Source organism: Myxine glutinosa, chromosome 8 (genome assembly GCF_964187855.1).
Source record: "Myxine glutinosa chromosome 8, kmMyxGlut1.1, whole genome shotgun sequence".
Lineage (NCBI taxonomy): Eukaryota > Metazoa > Chordata > Myxini > Myxiniformes > Myxinidae > Myxine > Myxine glutinosa.
In genome coordinates, this window is record NC_136268.1 from 24,486,776 (window position 1) to 24,510,969 (window position 24,194).

At 47.7% G+C, this 24,194-nt stretch overlaps 1 protein-coding gene across 3 annotated transcripts in view; it reads right to left on the reverse strand.

The window, feature by feature from the left end:
• Nucleotides 1-1,342: 1,342 nt before the first annotated feature.
• The window catches only part of ELP4 (elongator acetyltransferase complex subunit 4), a 71,085-nt gene continuing 48,233 nt past the window's right edge, over nt 1,343-24,194 (reverse strand). The window contains exons 9-10 of one of the 3 annotated variants that reach the window (XM_068124112.2): nt 7,702-7,808; nt 1,343-1,995 (exon numbers count right to left, since the gene is read on the reverse strand). In XM_068124112.2, coding sequence (XP_067980213.1) covers nt 1,873-1,995; nt 7,702-7,808 — 230 coding nt within the window. In that variant the 3' untranslated portion in view covers nt 1,343-1,872. Of the gene's footprint in view, nt 1,996-5,180; nt 5,655-5,760; nt 6,006-7,701; nt 7,809-24,194 lie in introns of those variants that run through there. The other 2 variants (XM_068124113.2, XM_068124111.2) reach the window with 2 other exon arrangements.

Sequence of the window (24,194 nt, forward strand, 5' to 3'; positions counted from 1 at the left end):
AAGTATGATTAACTTGAGGGTGAATGGTTAAAAAGAAAGACCCAGTTCAGGGTAAATGATGAAGAGGGACCAGGTTACAGGGTATAAGATCAAGAATGACTAGGTCCAGCATCAGAGGTGAAGAATAACCCAGTCCAGGGTAAAAGGTGAACAATGACCTGACCCAGGGTAAAAGGTGAACAATGACCTGACCCAGGGTAAATGGTGAAGAATGACCCAGTCCAGCATAAAAAGTTAATGACCTGGTCTAGGGTAAATGTTAAAAAATGACCCTGTGCTTGGCAAAAGGTGAACAATGACCCGGTCCAGCATAAGAGGTGAACAATGACCCGGTCCAGCATAAGAGGTGAACAATGACCCGGTCCAGCATAAAAGGTGAACAATGAACCGGTCCAGCATAAAAGGTGAACAATGACCCGGTCCAGCATAAAAGGTGAACAATGACCCGGTCCAGCATAAAAGGTGAACAATGACCTGGTCCAGCATAAGAGGTGAACAATGACCCGGTCCAGCATAAGAGGTGAACAATGACCCGGTCCAGCGTAAGAGGTGAACAATGACCCGGTCCAGCGTAAGAGGTGAACAATGACCCGGTCCAGCGTAAGAGGTGAACAATGACCCGGTCCAGCATAAGAGGTGAACAATGACCCGGTCCAGCATAAGAGGTGAACAATGACCCGGTCCAGCATAAGAGGTGAACAACGACCCGGTCCAGCATAAGAGGTGAACAACGACCCGGTCCAGCATAAGAGGTGAACAACGACCCGGTCCAGCATAAGAGGTGAACAATGACCCGGTCCAGCATAAGAGGTGAACAATGATCCGTTCCAGGGAAAATGGTGAACAATGATCCGGTCCAGGGAAAATGGTGAACAATGACCCAGTCCGGGATAAAAAATGAAGAATGAACTGGGAATCAATTTTGTCCCTTCAAAAAAACAAGTTTTCCAAGGAAGTACATTCCAATGATCACAATGGAAAATATGAGCAAAAGCAATCCGAGATATTAAAAAAATTGTACAGAGTGTTTTAACGACTTGTTCTGGTATTCTTGGTATGTACACGAGAAAAGCAGGGGCTTGTTTGGGTGAGAAATGCAATGTTACACGTGGAATCCTTTTGGTGTTCAAGCCCTGCATCATTACCCAGGACAGCCGTGAATTTCCCTTTTGTCTATCAGTGTCTTGTTTGCCGTTCCGAATTATTAACCCTGAACATTGTACTCAATAGATTTGCCCCCCTCCCTGTGGCTGTGACTGACAAGCGTCGATGTAGCTCCGGTTTGTAAATACCTTCAAAAGCATTGGTTTCTAATAAATCACGACCTGGTCTGAATACAACCTGCTTCTCAGTATCACTTTAATGCTTTTTAAGGATGTCATAAAGCTCACAAACAACAGGCACAAATAACTAAAATAACTAGTTAAATAAGGTCGTGTAAAAGACGCTGCATCAACGGCGATAAACTTCCCAAAAACAATTATACGGCTTTTCAAATCTTTCTTTTATTTCTATTTAATTACACACCTGAACCCAAATCATCGTTTGAGCACTTTCAAAACCTTTCCCTTTAAATTTTACGGCATTTTCCATCATCAGGACCAATCAAGTTTGCTGCTCGCATACCCCGCCCACGTCTTCAAGACTGAGTCCTGGGGTAAGGTGTTCGATGAGCTCTAGTTGTTTTTAAAATATTCAGCCCTCTCTCTCTCTCTGCTAGCACAGCCATTCCTGTGCAATGCGAACAGCCCATTGAAGGGAATGTTCAGTCACATGGCACCAGGCCCAGAGTGATGGATTATGTCTATACATTCTTTATATTTTTACTTTGAGATGGACAAAAGATTGAAGTTTTACATTTGGATCTCTTGGCTAGAAATCCAGGTTCGATTGGCCAGAAGAACAAGAAAATTCAGCCAGCGTTGACCGGGCCAGGCTTGGAGCTTTCGTCAGTCGACTCGGAGCATCTGAGAGGTCGGGAGGTAGATGCAGCCTCTGAATTGAGTAAATGGAACATGGGGGAGTGAAGGGAAAGTGAACATCAGTATAGAAATGCATGAAAATTGCAGTGCAGGAAAATCGGCCTCAAGAACAACACATGAAGGAACCCCAAACGTAAATCGGATAATTGGTGGAAGTCCTGCACATCTGCTCACACAGACCTTTTTTCCATGAAGCCCCAACCCAGAGAATAGCAGGTAACTACGGTTAGTACTGTAGTCACAAGCTACTATTGGTGGAAGGGTTGGAATTTTACCAATGCATTAAGCTAGAGGACAGGCATCACTTGCAGACAGTACCAGGTGGGGTAAGAAGGTTACCCCCAACTCCGAGGATGACAAATCAAAATCCTTAATACTATTGCCTTCAGCTAGATTTGCATCTACAAAATCTGGTAGGCCACCCAGTTTCCACACCACTAGACCGACACTACTCCTGCCGATCTCGATTCTCAAACCCTTCAAATAAATCAAATAAGAAATATGTTTAAATGAGCAATGTTTGTAACATGTATGAGGTGCAACCAAAACACAAAAGTCTACACGTCCGAAATGCCCTGTGATTCCATCACACGTCCGAAATGCCCTGTGAGTGCATAACACGTCCAAAATGCCCCGAGTCCATGACACGTCCGAAATGCCCTGTGAGTCCATTACATGTCCGCACCGCCCTGTGAGTCCATTATACGTCCACACTGACTTGCAAGTCCAGATAGTCTTGCGAATGTGTTTTTTTTTCTGAAATTATGGGTTAGGTTTACAAAGCACAGAACTGAAATCACAGGTAATCTGGACAACCTCCGCATATTTTAACAGCTCCATAATGGGGGTGGAGGGAAGAGAAAACCTCCAAAACAAAATAATAACAAGTAAAGACACATTCAGAGGACACCGCCCCCATGCCAAATAATTAAATATCCTCCAGCGCGGCATTGCCGGGGCGCCTCTGAATTAGATCACTTCAGCCATTCTCATGTTAGAGACCTAGTATAGACTTTGACATTTGACATTTGGCCTTTGCCCCAAAATCTAATCAGTTCATATTTACATCATTATACACACCTGTACCAAGTTTGAATTAGATCACTTCGGCCATTCACAAGTTATAGACATATTATAGACTTCGACTTTTGACATTTGGCCTCTTGACCCCAAAATCTAATCAGTTCCATCTTTACATCATTATACATACCTGTACCAAATATGGTCAGAATCCCATCATTGGTTCACAAGTTATCGCGGTAACAGGATTTTTATTTAACATGACCTCTGACCTTTGACCTTTGCCCTCGTGAGCCCAAAATCTAATCAGTTCATCTTTACCTCTCTACATACCTGCACCAAGTTAAAAAAACATCACTTTAGCCGTTCTCAAGTTATTGTGGTAACGAAAACCTATCACGGATGGACGGACGATGACCTGAAAACATAATTCCTCCGGCGACTCTGCAAAAAATGCCAAACTGAACCGCTTCCTTTGGACACGGGTGCGATTTTTTTTTACCTAAAAAGGACCTCTGACCTTTGACCTCTTGACCCCATAATCAAATCAGTTCATCTTTGCATCATTATAAATACTTGTGCCAAGTTTGTCTTGGTTCCCTTCAGCCGTTCTTAAGTTATCGTGGTAACGAAAACCGAATACAGATTCTGACCTTTCACCTATTGACCCCACAATCAAATCAGGTCATCTTTGCATCATAATACATACTTATACCAACTTTAGTCAAAATCTCATCGCTGGTTCACAAGTTATCACGGAAACAGGATTTTTCCCGAACATGACCTTTGACCTTTTGACCACAAAATCTAATCAGTTAATCTTTACATCATCGTACATACTTGGTCTAAATTTGATTTAAATCCCTTCAGCCGTTCTCAAGTTATCGCAGTAACGAAAACATATCTCGGACGGACGGACGGACAACCGGAAGGACAACCTGAAAACATAACGTCTCCGGCGATTTTGTCAGCGGAAGCATGAAAAAGGGGTTATTATCCACAAACAGCTGAATAAATGAACCTCCGTCGAACACAGCAACATGGTACTTCAGAAATGTTCAAGGTAACTTGCAAGCACATCACGACTCGCTCACAGCAAAATGTGGTGCATTTGGTGCTTTCTTGCTTGTTCGTTCAGATCGCAGATAGAAAGCAGGGGCGAAGACGATCGCTTTGGAACGCGGTCACCGATCGTGAGCTTTCCGACGGCTCGACCTGAAGATTCCCGAACTTTCGGTGTCTGACGACACCGACTACAATGGAGCGTCGGAAAATAGGGGGAGAGTGAGGTGGGCCTGCGCGAGCACGCGAGGTGTCGGCCAAAAACATGCCGCACATCTCCGAACGCTCGTTAAACTCCGAAAGGTTGGCAGACATCTTTCACTTGAAGTTATACGTGAAGGTCCTCACTCTCGTCACCACGTTTGCTTTCAGAAGTGGAGGGAAATCGTGTGCCTTGCGCAATCATGGCGCCCTCTTCTTGTCTTTGGCTTATCGTTTTCGGCCAGAGCTTTGCAATGTCACTTCACTGCATATCAGAACATCGGAAGAGGATTTGTGGGGTTTGGGGAGCACATTTCATTTTGCACAAAACAAATTTCAAAATGGTAACGGCAATACTAGGACAAGGGGAATCAATCGAGCCAAAGACATGTGGAGACACGGCGCAGATTGCATCACCACTGCTCATAATGACGATTGACGAACGCAAAATGGAAAATAGGAACAAACTAGAAAACTTCCAAAAATTAAAGCCACGAAATTTCAAATTTTGATGACAAAAGCTCAAATTGTAAAGGAAAAATCATCTCAAAATGCGGATAAAATAAAGAAACACGGAAGTGATAAAAAAAAACATCCATCTCGTGCTGCGGACGGGCTAATAAGGCCTATTTCAAACTCGCTGGGACTTTGCCCTTTGACATTTTGATCAAATTATTAATTAGTTTTCTCCACATTCTTAAAATAAAGGTTTGTTGAAATTTGATGATAAAATCTCAATAGTAAAAGAAAGTTATGGCCTGGATGCGCGTGCGCATGCGTACACACACACACACACACACACACACACACACACACACACACACACACACACACACACACGCATGTCAACGCACACACATCTGCTGTGTGGGTGGGCGGGCTAACAAAGAATGGAAACACGATTACAAAAAAAATTAAAATTAATAGCTTCATTCCCATGTACGAGTCACACTGTGATGGTGTATTTCACATAAGACTTACCTCAGGTACTCATACCGGCACGGCACAGAGAGCACGACACAAAAACAGGTCTTCAGAACTGGGGAACAAAACCATTCAAAGCAAACGGGATGCAAACAAATTCAAACAGGGATGACGACGAGGGTTCCGATCGTCGAGAGGGAACCTGAAGCGACGTTAATACACTCAACACGTGACATTTGCGATAAACGGCTACATGAGAGGCTACCTAACCGGCCTATTTAGTCCCAAAATGTGTGCACCGGTGACTTTTAACATCCGGGATGAAAGCGGCACCGACGGTGCTGAAAAGCCGCCCTTCCACGAGGGAGTGCGGCAGGGCAGCCATGCAGACGAGGCAGGAAAACCATGGTTCCTGAGCAAGGGGGGAAGATGTGTCGCAGGGCATCATCACGGTCCGATGCGCAGCTGTAGAAAATACATTAATAGACTACGTAGCGTTGTAGCAACAGGGAGGAGAAGGGATAGAAAGCACAATGCAGGCAGGAAGGAGAGAGAAGGGCAAGGATTGAGGTTAATGGATCAAGCTGAAGAAAGGATGTCAGGAGCAAGGAAGGTTTTGTTTTAACTTTTAAACATTTGTACAGTTTCTATTAACCACATATTTTTCGTTTAATTCCACGACGACGACCATATGATCGGGTCATCATCCCGAGAAGCACTTGGGTCGGAGGTGGACAAACAAAGGCAGCGATGGCTTTTCCATGGCATGGGAAAAAAAACACCACCAATCAAATGCAGAATGGAGAATGGAGAAGCCTGAGGCACAGTGAACGAATGAATGAATGAACTCACCTACACAGTGCATCGTCACAATTCCATGTGGCCAAACGAGCAGAAAATGGGGAAATCCGCATTGCCGGAAAAGCTCACGGGGGCATGCAGTAACGTCACAGGCCATCTGATCGGGCCTTGAACAAGACTTGCTTGGAAAAATCATTGCGGTCACCCATGCTTTCTGAGCGTGGAATCACCAACGAATGAACACCCTGACATTGCATCGGGGTCAAAAACCTGCATCCCAGCACCGTATCGATGGTCCAAACCAATGTACTGGCTCTGCATCAGGTTTACCTATCTCTGCCCCGGCACCACAAAAACATTAGCACAGTGTCGTGGGACAAACCTCTGCCACAATTATTGCCACAAGATTACTTCTTCTTCTTCTTCTTTAATGGCCACAATTATTCCCACGTTCTTGTGGGGTTGGTCAAATCTTTCACGAATCAGTTTGACTAAGGTGAGGGCAGGAATTTGGAATTTGTTCATGGTCCCGGTGATAGTCGGGACTCAAACCTAGGCCACACAACTTAGAGGCGAGTGTGCGCATCTCCATGCCAACCAGCATACCTCCGCCTGGTTGGCCATATCACTCAGTGGTGAAGACTCAGTTTTAAAATTTTTACTAGCTGGATCCAGATCCGGATCTTCACCAAAATTGAATCGATTCTTCCTTGTCATATACACAACCTGTCCACCAAATTTCGTCAAAATCCATCCATAACTATTTGAGATATCCCGCAATATATCGTTTTTGGCCCGATCTCCCAATAGTGAAGAATCACTTAAAAAATTAAATATTTCTCATATCCGATTCCATATTCAGATCTTCACCAAAATCGAATCGGATCGTCCTCGTGAGACACCCAACCTGTCCACCAAATTTCGTCAAAATCCATCCATAACTATTTGAGATATCCTGCTATGTATCGTTTTTGGCCCGATCTCCCAATGTTGAAGAATCACTTTAAAAATTCTACTAGCCGAATCCGAATCCCCAAAATCTAATCATTTCGTCGGTGTCACATAAGCTACATCTCTGCCAAATTTCGTCCGAATCCGTCCACAGCTTTTTGAGATATTTGGTTCACAAACGGACAGACAGACAGACAAACGGACAAACAGACAGGGGTGAAAACATAACCTACATCCACCTTAGGTGACGGAGTTAAATACATCTTCAGCATTTTAACCTTTTATCCTCACTATTAATACATCCCATAACTAGAACGGGCACTCGGTAGAGCGCATACCTTCGCCGCAGCTACTGTTCTGTACTTGGCATGGGAGTGTAGGGAACAGAACAGTGAACAGTTTGGTGCTGATTTCATGCAAATCGGATAAGAATTGACCGAGTTATGACAAAAAACGCACATTTTGCAAGGTCGTGACCCCCCTGACCTTTGACCCGATTGCTCCCAAAATCTAATCAAATGTGTCCCGTATAATAACCAATCATCCCACCAAATTTCATGCAATTCGGTTGAATACTTTTTGAGTTATGCGAATAACATACACACACACACACACACAGACATACAAATAAATACACAGCGATCAAAACATAACCTTCCGCTTTTGCGAAGGTAATTAGAATAAAACTCCACCATACAATACAAACTCTTAATATCGGGAGTATTCGTATGAACAGAACCGCCCAACCCTCTGCACACACCTCGATTGTGAATTTTTTCCGGCGGAGCTTGAAGGCGAGGTCTTGCACATCAGGCACGACAGGAACAAGGGAGTTCAGTCGAGGAGTCTTGTTCACGTGGAGGAGGCCTGCACAGTCACATTGAAGTTGTTATCCCATTGAGCGATTTTAGGATACAAACTCATCGTTGTCTGAAAAGTGTTCGACTATCACGAATATTAATATATCATCCATTTTGTGGGCAGCACGTGGCTGCTGGTTTGCATCAACAAAAGGAGTACCGCTGTGCCACTGATGCAGTGCCTTGTACGTTGAGACGGGAATTTGAAATTTGTTCAGGGTGCTGACAATCACTCACCTACTCTTCGTAAAAGACACCGCATCGGATCTTTGACGTCCACCAATGACTGGTGCTGGCAGACGAGTCCTCTGGCTTAACGTCCTTCCGATGGACGGTGCACACATTTATGTATTGCCCTGCCTAAAAAAATACAAGTCCAGCAAATAACAGTATGACAGTATACATGTATGACAGACAGTATGTAGTACAGATCGGGGTAGCACACTTACCTTCGAGTTGTCCACTCTGGTTTCGATTTCCGACCCGCCTGTAAACTGTTAGGTTTGTGCTTCGCAGGTGGGGTTAAGTCGGTTGTCCCATATGCTAGCATTACTTGGTGAATGTTAAATATCGCACGGCATCTTTCTCGAAGAGTAGGCGAGTTACCACCGGTACCTTGAAATTTAAAAAAACATTTTTTTTAAACAAATTCTTGCCCAAATCATCTTCAGTCGAACGTCAGGCCTCGCCAGGCAGTTCAGCAAACACACTTTGGCCAAAAAGCTGTCGCTGGCCGATCATACGCGAAGGTGGGAATAGTTGGAGCCATTAAAGTAGTCGTCAGAGACTGTCCAGAATATAACTGTGCAAATAATTAATTAATACATCCCTGTAACAAAGTGTGGGTTTCAGTTTATACCGCATCAGGACCATGGTTTACAATTCTCCTGCCATGTTGCATCGCATATACACGAAGCCCCAACGAGGTATGGTCTATCTATATCATATACAGACTCTCCTCGACTTACGACAGGGTTACGTTCCGACAAGCAGGTCGTAAGTCGAAGTGGTCGTAAGTCGAATCGCCCAAATGGACTTATTATATATTACTTATTCCATATTTCCAAGTCCGTATTCCACCATAGTGAAGGAGCTGTGCTCCAACTCGAATCGAAAGAATGGACGCGACAAAAAGCTGGAATTCGTCCGAGTTTCTTTATTGCATCAAATCAACTCGGGTACTCTGAAAAGCCCGTTTATCGGGCAGCATTCTATACAAGCACTCAAATATCTCATGCCGGAGCGTTTTCCCTTAAAAGGCGCAACTGGGCGTGTCCGGGAGACCTGGGCGAGTCTGGACATGCCCGGGAACGGCGAGACTGGGTGTCGCCGGACGGGCCGGGCGTGCCTGGACATGCCCGGGAACGGCGAGACCGAGTGTCGCCGGACGGGCCGGGCGAGCTCGGGAAAGGCGAGTCCGGGCATGCCCGGGAAAGGCGAGACTGAGCGTCTCCGGGCGGTCTGGGCGAGCCCGGCACAGCGATCGCTCCATGGTTGCGTCCTCGGCAGGTGTAAGGCGATTGTGTATGTTCAGCGGCAACCGTTACAATAGCATCATTTGTTAGATTTAAAAAATACACAGAGGGAAACCAAGGGGAAACTGGGAGCCATAAAGATGGAGTGAAGAGGCCCCCAAAGGAAATAACGAGGGCAACAGAGGAGGAAGAAGAGATTGAAAAAGTAGTCATTGTTATGATGGAGGAATAAATAGAGCTCCATGTGTTTGGTTATGTGTTTTGGGAACGCCATGTGCGTTAGGATCACAGGAGATTGCGTGAGATGACGTCACAGCATTCGGTCTAACGAATGAAGCAGCAATTTTACAAACTGCATGTATAATGTGCCTCATTTTGCTCGGGGAGCCAGAATACTGTGAATTGAAATGTTAAAATAATTAAGTTAACGGACACTTTGAATTTGATGCACGCCTGGAACGTATGATGTCAAGACGTACTCTGCCAGGAAGAGCCATCGCATATCGCATGGTACAGTACGAGCCTTCACGTTTTACTTTGAACTCGCAGCTGTTTCTAAAGCAATCTGTGCAACTTTCTTCTCCAACTTCTTCAAACAAACTTTTCTTCAATTTGATCATTGAAATTCGCTCTAATTCTAAACAACGGTGAAAGCTACTCAAGGTTTGGGGGTTGTATAGAGTACAGTCCAACTTTAATCGGTCATCGGAACTGCACACTGATGTAATCTGTCGGCACAGATTACTGAAAAATAGGTGATATCGGCCTGTTCTGATTGCCGGTTCAGATATCGGCACAGCACTAAATATATATATATATATATGAGTGGGGTCACCCGTGGGCATCCCACGGGGATGGACGTGTGTGACATTTCGACATATTGAGTGAGATGCTGCACCTGCACATTCAGTTTCACAAAATGGTTACTGCCAATTTATCAGATGCACAAATGATGTCATCAACACAATGTATTTACTTCTGATAACATGTGAATGTGCGTGCACAGCCACACACACACGTACACACACACACAGCCACACACACACGTACATACAAGCACGTGCACGCACACACACACACACACACACACACACACACACACACACACACACACACACACACACACACACACACACACACACACACACACCTCTCCAACCCCTCAATCCTCTCCAACCCCTCGCTCCTCTCCAACCCCTCGCTCCTCTCCAACCCCTCGCTCCTCTCCAACCCCTCGCTGCTCTCCAACCCCTCGCTCCTCACCAACCCCTAGCTCCTCTCCAACTCCTCGCTCCTCTCCACCCCTCCCTCCTCTCCAACCACTCGCTCCTCTCCAACCCCTCGTTCCTCACCAACCCCTCGCTCCTCTCCAACCCCTCGCTCCTCACCAACTCCTCTCCAACCCCTCGCTCCTCCCCAACCCCTCGCTCCTCTCCAACCCCTCGCTCCTCTCCAACCCCTCGCTCCTCTCCAACTCCTCCGTCCTCTCCAACCCCTCCGTCCTCTCCAACCCCTCGCTCCTCTCCAACCCCTCGCTCCTCACCAATGCCTAGCTCCTCACCAATGCCTAGCTCCTCACCAACCCCTCGCTCCTCACCAACCACTCGCGCCTCTCCAACCCTGAGCTCCTCTCCAACCCTGAGCTCCTCTCCAACCCCTAGCTCATCTCCAACCCCTAGCTCCTCTCCAACCCCTAGCTCCTCACCAACCCCTAGTGCCTCTCCAACCCCTCACTCCTCTCCAACCCCTAGCTCCTCTCCAACCCCTAACTCCTCTCCAACTCCTCGCTCCTCTCCAACCCCTCGCTCCTCACCAATGCCTAGCTCCTCACCAACCCCTCGCTCCTCACCAACCACTCGCGCCTCTCCAACCCTGAGCTCCTCTCCAACCCTGAGCTCCTCTCCAACCCCTAGCTCATCTCCAACCCCTAGCTCCTCTCCAACCCCTAGCTCCTCACCAACCCCTAGTGCCTCTCCAACCCCTCACTCCTCTCCAACCCCTAGCTCCTCTCCAACCCCTAACTCCTCTCCAACTCCTCGCTCCTCTCCAACCCCTCGCTCCTCTCCAACCCCTCGCTCCTCACCAACTCCTCGATCCTCTCCAACCCCTCACTCCTCACCAACCCCTAGCTCCTCTCCAACCCCTCCCTCCTCTCCAACCCCTCGCTCCTCTCCAACCCCTCGCTCCTCTCCAACCCCTCACTCCTCTCCAACCCCTCCGTCCTCTCCAACCCCTACGTCCTCTCCAACCCCTCCGTCCTCTCCAACCCCTCGCTCCTCTCCAACCCCTCGCTCCTCTCCAACCCCTCGCTCCTCTCCAACCCCTCACTCCTCATCAATCCCTAGCTCCTCTCCAACCCCTCGCTCCTCTCCAACCCCTCGCTCCTCTCCAACCCCTCGCTCCTCTCCAATCCCTAGCTCCTCTCCAACCCCTAGCTCCTCACCAACCCCTAGCTCCTCACCAACCCCTAGCTCCTCACCAACCCCTAGCTCCTCTCCAACCCCTCGCTCCTCTCCAACCCCCGCTCCTCTCCAACCCCTTGCGCCTCTCCAACCCTGAGCTCCTCTCCAACCCCGAGCTCCTCTCCAACCCCTAGCTCATCTCCAACCCCTAGCTCCTCACCAACCCCTAGTGCCTCTCCAACTCCTCGCTCCTCACCAACCCCTAGCTCCTCTCCAACCCCTAGCTCCTCACCAACCCCTTGCGCTTCTCCAACCCCTAGCTCCTCTCCAACCCCTAGCTCCTCACCAACCCCTAGCTCCTCACCAACCCCTCGTGCCTCTCCAACCCCTAGCTCCTCTCCAACCCCTAGCTCCTCACCAACCCCTAGCTCCTCTCCAACCCCTAGCTCCTCACTAACCTCTCCAACCCCTCCCTCCTCTCCAACCCCTAGCTCCTCTCCAACCCCTAGCTCCTCTCCAACCCCTCGCTCCTCTCCAACCCCTCGATCCTCTCCAACCCCTAGCTCCTCTCCAACTCCTCGCTCCTCTCCAACCCCCGCTCCTCTCCAACCCCTCGCTCCTCTCCAACCCCTGGCTGGAATGAATGCCAGTTTAAACAGGATTACCTTTACTTCCGTATAATCTATCTATAATTCCAGTAATCTATCTATAATTCCAGTAATCTCTGTGTGTTTGTTTGTACGTTTGTACGTTTGTACGTTTGTACGTTTGTTTGTTTGTCTGTGACCGCTGTTTCTCGACAACCACGGGTCCGATATACTTGAAACTTGCCAGGTATATTGCTGGGGACCCGAGGATGTGCCTTTTCAAGGTTTCATATTAATCGGACAATTACTTACCGAGCTATGGCGATTTAGCCGTTCGCCGTTCGCTTTGGCGTTGCGAATGGACCAAACCATTGCATGTAAATAGAGGGGGGGGGTTCTGTGGTCGTTGCGAATGGACCAAACCATTCATGTAAATAGAGGGGGGGGGTTCTGTGGTCGTTACTGCCACGTGGTTTCAAAGTTTTTTTTTGTTGTTGTTGTTTGCACGCATGTTTTTTTGCACCCACGTACGGGCACGCCCTAGGATGTTTACACACACACACCCCTACACAAATTTTTTTTTTTTTTTTTTTTTGGCAAGGAACGGGCACCCACGTACGGGCACGTCCTAGCTTATATATAGTACGGGCATGCCCTAGTCTATCTATAATTCCAGTAATCTCTGTGTGTGTGTGTGTCTGTGTGTGTGTATGCGACCGCTGTTTCTCGACAACTACCGGTCCGATATACTTGAAACTTGCCAGGTATATTGCTGGGGACCCGAGGATGTGCCTTTTCAAGGTTTTAAATTAATCGGACAAGTAGTTACCGAGCTATGGCGATTTCTTTACCAAACTCCGCAAGCCGTTCGCTTTGGACCAAACCATTTCATGTAAATAGAGGGGGGGGGGGGATTGTCACCGTACTCGCAAGCCGTTCGCTTTGGACCAAACCATTCCATGTAAATAGAGGGGGGGGGGGGGTTGTCACCGTACTCGCAAGCCGTTCGCTTTGGACCAAACCATTTCATGTAAATAGAGGGGGGGGATTGTCACCGTACTCGCAAGCCGTCCGCTTTGGCTTTGCGAATGGACCAAACCATTTCATGTAAATAGAGGGGGGGGGATATAATTTTAGATATATATATATAGTACGGGCATGCCCTAGTAATGATGAATGAAATGATAAGGAATAAATATCTGTCGGCAATTTCCCGTCTGTGGCGATATGTGAATGAAGCTATGCCCCTCTCTCCACATTATTTTGACGACGTATAAATTAAATATTTAATCGTGACGATTGTCATCAAATGGAAAAGTCCGCCACAAAATTTTAATATATCTCACCATTTTCCAGTCTGTTATTTTAGGCGGTGTATGGCCGACCATGCCGCGATTGTTAAAAAAATATATCTCGGCAATTTCCCGTGTGTGCGTGAATGTTCTCAATTATTTCTGACACCGAGTCTAAAACCATCGATAAAAATTCAATCAGATGGTGAATTCGAGATAAAATCGTGAGGGTGTCTCAATGAATGGGCTTTATTTTACAGGCCTTTCAAATCATTTCGTTCTATAAACGGAAACTTTCATGGGATTCTCTTTCCGTTTTTTTTCAACCGAGTTTAAAACTATGTTAGCGACTGTTAAAAATGAAATGATATATCGAATTAGAGTTGAAATAAACCTGTGTGAGAGAAAAGACAGCATGGGCCTAACTAAACAGGCCTCAAAGATATTCGAGTTAATAAAATGGTGGATATTTGTTTACATGAAGCCTCTCCAAGAATGGGTGAAGCTACTCTGCAAACGGAGTAAGCCACACACCTGGACAGACAGACAGACAGACAGACAGAATCACCTTCGCCTATTATAATATACGAGTGGGGTCACCCGTGGGAATCCCACGGGTATGGTGTGTGACATTTGGACATCTTGATTTAGATGCTGCACATTAAATTTTACAAAATGGTTAAAATGGTGTCATGAACACAACTTATTTATTTCACATAATATGTGACCCCCTCACTCCTCTCCACCCTCACGCCTCTCCAATACCACTCCTCCTCACACTCCTCTCCAATACCCCCTCACACTCCTCTCCAATACCCCCTCGCACTCCTCTCCAATACCTCCTCGCACTCCTCTCCAATACCTCCTCGCACTCCTCTCCAATACCTCCTCGCACTCCTCTCCAATACCTCCTCGCACTCCTCTCCAATACCTCCTCGCACTCCTCTCCAATACCTCCTCGCACTCCTCTCCAATACCTCCTCGCACTCCTCTCCAATACCTCCTCGCACTCCTCTCCAATACCTCCTCGCACTCCTCTCCAATACCTCCTCGCACTCCTCTCCAATACCTCCTCGTACTCCTCTTCAAACCCTCCTCACACTTCTCTCCAAACCCTCCTCACACTTCTCTCCAATACCTCCTCACACTCCTCGCCAACCCCCCATACTCCTTGCCAACCCCTCACACTCCTCGCCAACCCCTCACACTCCTCACCAACCCCTCACACTCCTCGCCAACCCCTCACACTCCTCTCAACCATTCACACTCCTCTCCAATCCCTCACACTCCTCTCCAATCCCTCACACTCCTCTCCAATCCCTCACACTCCTTTCCAATCCCTCACACTCCTCTCCAATCCCTCACACTCCTCTCAAATCCCTCACACTCCTCTCAAATCCCTCACACTCCTCTCAAATCCCTCACACTCCTCTTCAATTCCTCATACTCCCCTCCAATCACCCCTCACTTGCCTCTCCAATCGCGCCTCACTCTCCTCTCCAATCGCTCCTCACTTGCCTCTCCAACCCTCGCTCCTCTCCAACACCTCCTCACACTCCTCTCCAATCCAATCCCTCACACTCCTCTCCAATCCCTCACACTCCTCTCCAATCCCTCACACTCCTCTCCAATCCCTCACACTCCTCTCCAATCCCTCACACTCCTCTCCAATCCCTCACACTCCGTTCCAACCCTCACACTCCGCTCCAATCCCTCACACTCCTCTCCAATCCCTCACACTCCTCTCCAATCCCTCACACTCCTCTCAAATCCCTCACACTCCTCTCAAATCCCTCACACTCCTCTCAAATCCCTCACACTCCTCTCCAATCCCTCACTCATCTCCAATCCCTCACACTCCTCTCCAATCCCTCAAACTCCTCTCCAATCCCTTGCACTCCTCTCAAATCCCTCACACTCCTCTCCAATCCCTCACACTCCTCTCCAATCCCTCACACTCCTCTCCAATCCCTCACACTCCTCTCCAATCCCTCACACTCCTCTCCAATCCCTCACAGTCCTCTCCAATCCCTCACACTCCTCTCCTCTCAAATCCCTCACACTCGTCTTCAATTCCTCATACTCCCCTCCAATCACGCCTCTTGCCTCTCCAATCGCTCCTCACTCTCCAACCCCTCGCTCCTCTCCAACACTCCTCTCCAACACCTCCTCTCCAATACCTCCTCGCACTCCTCTCCAATACCTCCTCGCACTCCTCTCCAATACCTCCTCGCACTCCTCTCCAATACCTCCTCGCACTCCTCTCCAATACCTCCTCGCACTCCTCTCCAATACCTCCTCGCACTCCTCTCCAATACCTCCTCGCACTCCTCTCAAATACATCTTCGCACTCCTCTGCAATACCTCCTCGCACTCCTCTCCAATACCTCCTCACACTCCTCTCCAATGCCTCCTCGCACTCCTCTCCAATACCTCCTCACACTCCTCTACAACCCATCACACTCCTCTACAATCCCTCACACTCCTCGCCAACCCCTCACACTCCTCTCCAACCCCTCACACTCCTCTCCAATACCTCCTCGCACTCCTCTCCAATACCTCCTCGCACTCCTCTCCAATACCTCCTCGCACTACTCTCCAATACCTTCTCGCACTCCTCTCCAATACCTCCTTGCACTCCTCTCCAATACCTCCTCGCACTCCTCTCCAATACCTCCTCGCACTCCTCTCCAATAACTCCTCGCACTCCTCTCCAATAACTCCTCGCATTCCTCTCCAATACCTCCTTGCACTCCTCTCCAATGCCTCCTCGCACTCCTCTCCAATACCTCCTCACCAACCCCTATTGCCAAACCTATTTAAAGTGTATGCGCACATAACTAATAAAAAAAAACGAAGCCATATCCCTCGGTAATTTCCTGAAACATATTTTACTTCCGGATAATAATGTTGAATGAAATAAGAAAGAACGAAGATATATATGTCGTTTTTGTGCCGACTCTCATAAAACGTAAAAGTAATATATCTTAACGAAAAGAAAAAGCGAATTTTTAATATGTCGACATTTTCCCCAACTGTTATTTTAGGCGGTGTATTTTTGTGTATCATCATGGCGCGATTTTTATAAATATATCTCGGCAATTTCCCGTGCGTGCGTGAATGTTCTCAATTATTTCTGACACCGAGTCTAAAACCATCGATAAAAATTAAATCAGATGGTGAATTCGATAAAATGGGTGTTTGTTTACAGGCCTTTGAGAAATCATTTCGTTCTATAAACGGAAACTTTCTTGGGATTCTCTTCCCGTTTTTTTTCAACCGAGTCTAACACTATGTTAGCGACTGTTAAAATTGAAATGATATATCGAATTAGAATTGAAATAAACCTGTGTGAGCGAGAAAGGCAGCACGGGCCTAACTAAACAGGCCTCAAAGCTATTCGAGTTAATAAAATGGTGGATATTTGTTTACATGAAGCCTCTCCAAGAATGGGTGGAGCTACTCTGCAAACGGACTAAGCCACACCCCCGGACAGACGTCCAACAGAATCACCTTCGTCTATTATAATATAGATAATATATATATATATATATATATATATATATATATATATATATATATATATATATATATATATATATATCAGTTGATGCACTCTTCCTCTTGCTGGACATGATGATGGCAGTACGGTACACACACACACACTTTTTGGCGATGGAGCGTAAGGGATGTTGTCAGCGCGAGGCACAAGGAACAACTGAGATTTTTGCGATGGTCGATGGTCGTAAGTGCGAGTCGTCGTAAGTTGCCTATGTCGTAAGTCGAGGAGAGTGTATTGTAAGTAAAGATACCTTCAGCAGGAATTTAATGAAAACTAGAATGGCACTCAGTAGAGAGCATACCTTCCACCTCGATGGCCATATCACTCAATGGTGAAGATTCACTAAAAAATTATACTAGCTGGATCTGGATCCAGATCTTCACCAAAATTGAATCGATCCTTCCTTGTCACACACACAATGTGTACAACAAGTTTCCTCCAAATCCATCCTTAACTTTTTAAGATATCCTGCGATGTATCGTTTTTGACCCTATCTCCCAATGGTGGAGAATCACTTAAAAAAAATTAAATAAATATGGCCGACCATGCCGCGATTGTTAAAAAATATATCTCGGCAATTTCCCGTGTGTGCGTGAATGTTCTCAATTATTTCTGACACCGAGTCTAAAACCATCGATAAAAATTCAATCAGATGGTGAATTCGAGATAAAATCGTGAGGGTGTCTCAATGAATGGGCTTTATTTTACAGGCCTTTCAAATCATTTCGTTCTATAAACGGAAACTTTCATGGGATTCTCTTTCCGTTTTTTTTCAACCGAGTTTAAAACTATGTTAGCGACTGTTAAAAATGAAATGATATATCGAATTAGAGTTGAAATAAACCTGTGTGAGAGAAAAGACAGCATGGGCCTAACTAAACAGGCCTCAAAGATATTCGAGTTAATAAAATGGTGGATATTTGTTTACATGAAGCCTCTCCAAGAATGGGTGAAGCTACTCTGCAAACGGAGTAAGCCACACACCTGGACAGACAGACAGACAGACAGACAGAATCACCTTCGCCTATTATAATATACGAGTGGGGTCACCCGTGGGAATCCCACGGGTATGGTGTGTGACATTTGGACATCTTGATTTAGATGCTGCACATTAAATTTTACAAAATGGTTAAAATGGTGTCATGAACACAACTTATTTATTTCACATAATATGTGACCCCCTCACTCCTCTCCACCCTCACGCCTCTCCAATACCACTCCTCCTCACACTCCTCTCCAATACCCCCTCACACTCCTCTCCAATACCCCCTCGCACTCCTCTCCAATACCTCCTCGCACTCCTCTCCAATACCTCCTCGCACTCCTCTCCAATACCTCCTCGCACTCCTCTCCAATACCTCCTCGCACTCCTCTCCAATACCTCCTCGCACTCCTCTCCAATACCTCCTCGCACTCCTCTCCAATACCTCCTCGCACTCCTCTCCAATACCTCCTCGCACTCCTCTCCAATACCTCCTCGCACTCCTCTCCAATACCTCCTCGCACTCCTCTCCAATACCTCCTCGCACTCCTCTCCAATACCTCCTCGTACTCCTCTCCAAACCCTCCTCACACTTCTCTCCAAACCCTCCTCACACTTCTCTCCAATACCTCCTCACACTCCTCGCCAACCCCCCATACTCCTTGCCAACCCCTCACACTCCTCGCCAACCCCTCACACTCCTCACCAACCCCTCACACTCCTCGCCAACCCCTCACACTCCTCTCAACCATTCACACTCCTCTCCAATCCCTCACACTCCTCTCCAATCCCTCACACTCCTCTCCAATCCCTCACACTCCTCTCCAATCCCTCACACTCCTTTCCAATCCCTCACACTCCTCTCCAATCCCTCACACTCCTCTCCAATCCCTCACACTCCTCTCAAATCCCTCACACTCCTCTTCAATTCCTCATACTCCCCTCCAATCACCCCTCACTTGCCTCTCCAATCGCGCCTCACTCTCCTCTCCAATCGCTCCTCACTTGCCTCTCCAACCCTCGCTCCTCTCCAACACCTCCTCACACTCCTCTCCAATCCAATCCCTCACACTCCTCTCCAATCCCTCACACTCCTCTCCAATCCCTCACACTCCTCTCCAATCCCTCACACTCCTCTCCAATCCCTCACACTCCTCTCCAATCCCTCACACTCCTCTCCAATCCCTCACACTCCGTTCCAACCCTCACACTCCGCTCCAATCCCTCACACTCCTCTCCAATCCCTCACACTCCTCTCCAATCCCTCACACTCCTCTCAAATCCCTCACACTCCTCTCAAATCCCTCACACTCCTCTCAAATCCCTCACACTCCTCTCAAATCCCTCACTCATCTCCAATCCCTCACACTCCTCTCCAATCCCTCAAACTCCTCTCCAATCCCTTGCACTCCTCTCAAATCCCTCACACTCCTCTCCAATCCCTCACACTCCTCTCCAATCCCTCACACTCCTCTCCAAACCCTCACACTCCTCTCCAATCCCTCACACTCCTCTCCAATCCCTCACAGTCCTCTCCAATCCCTCACACTCCTCTCCTCTCAAATCCCTCACACTCGTCTTCAATTCCTCATACTCCCCTCCAATCACGCCTCTTGCCTCTCCAATCGCTCCTCACTCTCCAACCCCTCGCTCCTCTCCAACACTCCTCTCCAACACCTCCTCTCCAATACCTCCTCGCACTCCTCTCCAATACCTCCTCGCACTCCTCTCCAATACCTCCTCGCACTCCTCTCCAATACCTCCTCGCACTCCTCTCCAATACCTCCTCACACTCCTCTCCAATACCTCCTCGCACTCCTCTCCAATACCTCCTCGCACTCCTCTCAAATACATCTTCGCACTCCTCTGCAATACCTCCTCGCACTCCTCTCCAATACCTCCTCACACTCCTCTCCAATGCCTCCTCGCACTCCTCTCCAATACCTCCTCACACTCCTCTACAACCCATCACACTCCTCTACAATCCCTCACACTCCTCGCCAACCCCTCACACTCCTCTCCAACCCCTCACACTCCTCTCCAATACCTCCTCGCACTCCTCTCCAATACCTCCTCGCACTCCTCTCCAATACCTCCTCGCACTCCTCTCCAATACCTTCTCGCACTCCTCTCCAATACCTCCTTGCACTCCTCTCCAATACCTCCTCGCACTCCTCTCCAATACCTCCTCGCACTCCTCTCCAATAACTCCTCGCACTCCTCTCCAATAACTCCTCGCATTCCTCTCCAATACCTCCTCGCATTCCTCTCCAATACCTCCTTGCACTCCTCTCCAATGCCTCCTCGCACTCCTCTCCAATACCTCCTCACCAACCCCTATTGCCAAACCTATTTAAAGTGTATGCGCACATAACTAATAAAAAAAAACGAAGCCATATCCCTCGGTAATTTCCTGAAACATATTTTACTTCCGGATAATAATGTTGAATGAAATAAGAAAGAACGAAGATATATATGTCGTTTTTGTGCCGACTCTCATAAAACGTAAAAGTAATATATCTTAACGAAAAGAAAAAGCGAATTTTTAATATGTCGACATTTTCCCCAACTGTTATTTTAGGCGGTGTATTTTTGTGTATCATCATGGCGCGATTTTTATAAATATATCTCGGCAATTTCCCGTGCGTGCGTGAATGTTCTCAATTATTTCTGACACCGAGTCTAAAACCATCGATAAAAATTAAATCAGATGGTGAATTCGATAAAATGGGTGTTTAGTTTACAGGCCTTTGAGAAATCATTTCGTTCTATAAACGGAAACTTTCTTGGGATTCTCTTCCCGTTTTTTTTCAACCGAGTCTAACACTATGTTAGCGACTGTTAAAATTGAAATGATATATCGAATTAGAATTGAAATAAACCTGTGTGAGCGAGAAAGACAGCACGGGCCTAACTAAACAGGCCTCAAAGCTATTCGAGTTAATAAAATGGTGGATATTTGTTTACATGAAGCCTCTCCAAGAATGGGTGGAGCTACTCTGCAAACGGACTAAGCCACACCCCCGGACAGACGTCCAACAGAATCACCTTCGTCTATTATAATATAGATTATATATATATATATATATATATATATATATATATATATATATATATATATATATATATATATATATATATATTGTTGCGAATATGGAATTTGGCCTCCATATCCGCTTGTAAATATTCCCCTATTTTCTCCAATACTCCCCAACTTTCCCCGATCCCCCATTCCCTAGTCCCATTGCATGTAAATAACAATCAGTAGAGCCGACCTTCCCCTTATTCCCCCATTAAATGTCGTGCCCAGGTCCACCGCACCACACGTAGACAACTTTCGGACATCTTCCTAGTTATTCTTATTCTATGTCAGTTAAGGCCTCGTCTCCATTAATTATGACTCTTCGTTGCACCAGAATGTGATTATATGGCATCAGTAGTGAGTTTAGGACCTTTCCCATACCTCCTTCCATCTTCTTCCCCAACAATTACAACAACAACAGAGGAGATGGCGGCGGAGCGGGGGAGGATGCGTCCTCACACCGGCTCGATTAGCTCCAGACCATGCGCTCCACGGGGTTACCACGAAGGGGCTCCTTGTCAGCTCCTCGTCAAGGGCGGAGCCTGGTAAACCCCCCCGCACGAACCCAATGAGAAGCAACGTGCCGATTCCACGAGGCGGAGCTAACGAGCCGAGGGCGTGTCACTCCCCGCCGGATATACGCGGCCCCGCGCCGGATGTGACGTGAGATGCGCCCCCAGCCTGGAGAGAGAAGTCGCCACCCCTCGAGCGCTGCAATACCTCCACCGCATCTCTTAAACTGGACCGTACGTGATCCTGCCCTGAGCACAGGTGCACCTGGAGCGATCGCTACCCGCTTTCCTGGCCATCAAACCCCGTGTGAGTGAGCCTTGTCCCGTTTATCTGTCGTCCGTTGGGGTTAATATAAGTGTGTTTAAGTGCCCACCTTCCTATGTTTCCCTCTTGTCCCTGTAATCTAAACCTTCCGCATTATTGTAATAACAACCTTTGAGAACCGTATCCCTGGTGTCGTGTCGTATTAATTCCAGCCGTGTGTCTTCTTTTTCCTTCATTGGTCTAGCATAGCGCGATTAGTCAACGTTCGGGCACAATCGGGTAACTTGTGCAGACGTGGTCATACCATAAAACCGCTCGGTAAATAACATCCAAGCCACGTCTGTAACAATTGGTGTCAGGAGTGGGATTCGAACCTGGGACTAAATTTATTTAGCCCAAATTTTGGAACACCAATTGTACTATTAGAGTAACAATTGGTGTCGAGGAGTGGAATTCGAACCCGGGACTAAATTAGTTAGGCCCAAATTTTGGGAGGGAAAATCGATTTGGAGCGCGTTTCCCGCGCGAAATTATAACGGCGAAATTTGAATTTGTTTTACGAAAATAAAAAATAAAAACCGAATTTTGAAAGTCGCGCTATGGCGGATCAAGACAGCTGGGGTCCGGTAAAGGAGAGAGAGGTAGGGTCGATCCAGGACCAAAATGAGGGACAGGAGGAGAGCGAAGCAGTGAGGGCGGCAGGTTCGCAAAATAGCGCCGTCACGCACGAAGAAGCGGGCGCGCAAAATGGCGCCTCGCTGATCACCGCGCCAGCGACCGTGGCAGCGCCCCCGGTGGATTTGAACTTGTTTTTTATACAAATGAAGGCCCTTATGGCCCAGAATAGTGAGCGATTGGAGAACCGGATGGATGCTCAGGGTGAGCGATTGGGAAACCAAATTGAAGAAATAACGAACCGAATGAGGGCTCGGAGTGAGCGATTGGAGGGCCAACTGGGGGTAATGAGGGATGAAGCGAGGGGTACCGGAGAGGGGTTAGACAACGGGATAAAGGAGGTGAAAAATGGGTTAATGGGGGTAGAAAATAGAATGGCTGCCCAGGAGAATCAGATAGAGGGAGTGAAAAATGGGGTAGAGGGAGAGGAGATTAGAAGAGGTGTGAGTGAGGAGGTCGGAGGAGTGCGCGAGGAGGTGAGGCACTGTAAGGAGCACATGGAGAAGGAGGTGAGAAAGGGGACTGTAAAGTTACAAGGGGGCATAGAGGACCTGACGCAGGAGGTGGAGCAGCTGACGGTGGGACAGACGGAGTTAGTGGAGCAGGTTCAAAGGAACACTGCGGTATTAGGAGGGTTGAAAGCGACACGGAAAGAAGTGGAAGAGGGGGTGAGCGAAATTAAGAAGCGACGGAGAGGGGATAACAAAGAGATAAAAGAGGAGATAAAAGAATTGGTCCAAAGTCTGTGTTTGGATCGTGATGATGTGCTCATTAACCGGATGAGGGATTCGCAGGTGATGGAGGAGAAGCGAAGAGGAAGAGGACCCGGTGTAAGTGGTGACCAATATGGTCGTGCGTATGATGCGCCAGGGGATTTAAGGAGCTTGGGGGTCGAGATGGACCCGGGTGTTCGTGAGAGGCCGTGGGTGAAGTGTGCGACAGGTCTGGTGTGCGAAAGAGGAGGTGTGCGAGAAAGTCCGACTCTGGGGTGTGTGAGGAAAAAGTGTGTACCAAGGAGTGAGTGTGCTGGCGAGAGTGAGTCGGTCGTAGCGTGTGTGCGAGGGAGCACATGGGAGCGCGGTGTGGTGAGTGTTACAGAGGGTGTGACGGGAGAGTGTGCGCAAGAGTGTGCGCAGGAGTGTGCGCGAGAAAGGTGTGTGACGGACAGGTGCATGAGGAAAGAGTGCGCTGTCAGAAGTAAGGAAGAGTGTCCACCTGTGGTGAGTGTTACAGAGGGTGTGACGGGAGAGTGTGCGCAGGAGTGTGCGCGAGAAAGGTGTGTGACGGACAGGTGCATGAGGAAAGAGTGCGCTGTCAGAAGTAAGGAAGAGTGTCCACCTGTGGTGAGTGTTACAGAGGGTGTAACGGGAGAGTGTGCGCGAGAAAGGTGTGTGACGGACAGGTGCATGGAGAAAGAGTGTGCTGTCAAGAGTAAGGGTGAGTGCGCTGTCAGGAATGGAGGTGAAAGTAGTGAGAGTGACATGGAGCGTGAGTTAGTTGTGACAGGTGAGCGAGGATGTACACCTGGGATGGAAGGATGCACACCTGGAATGGTAGAG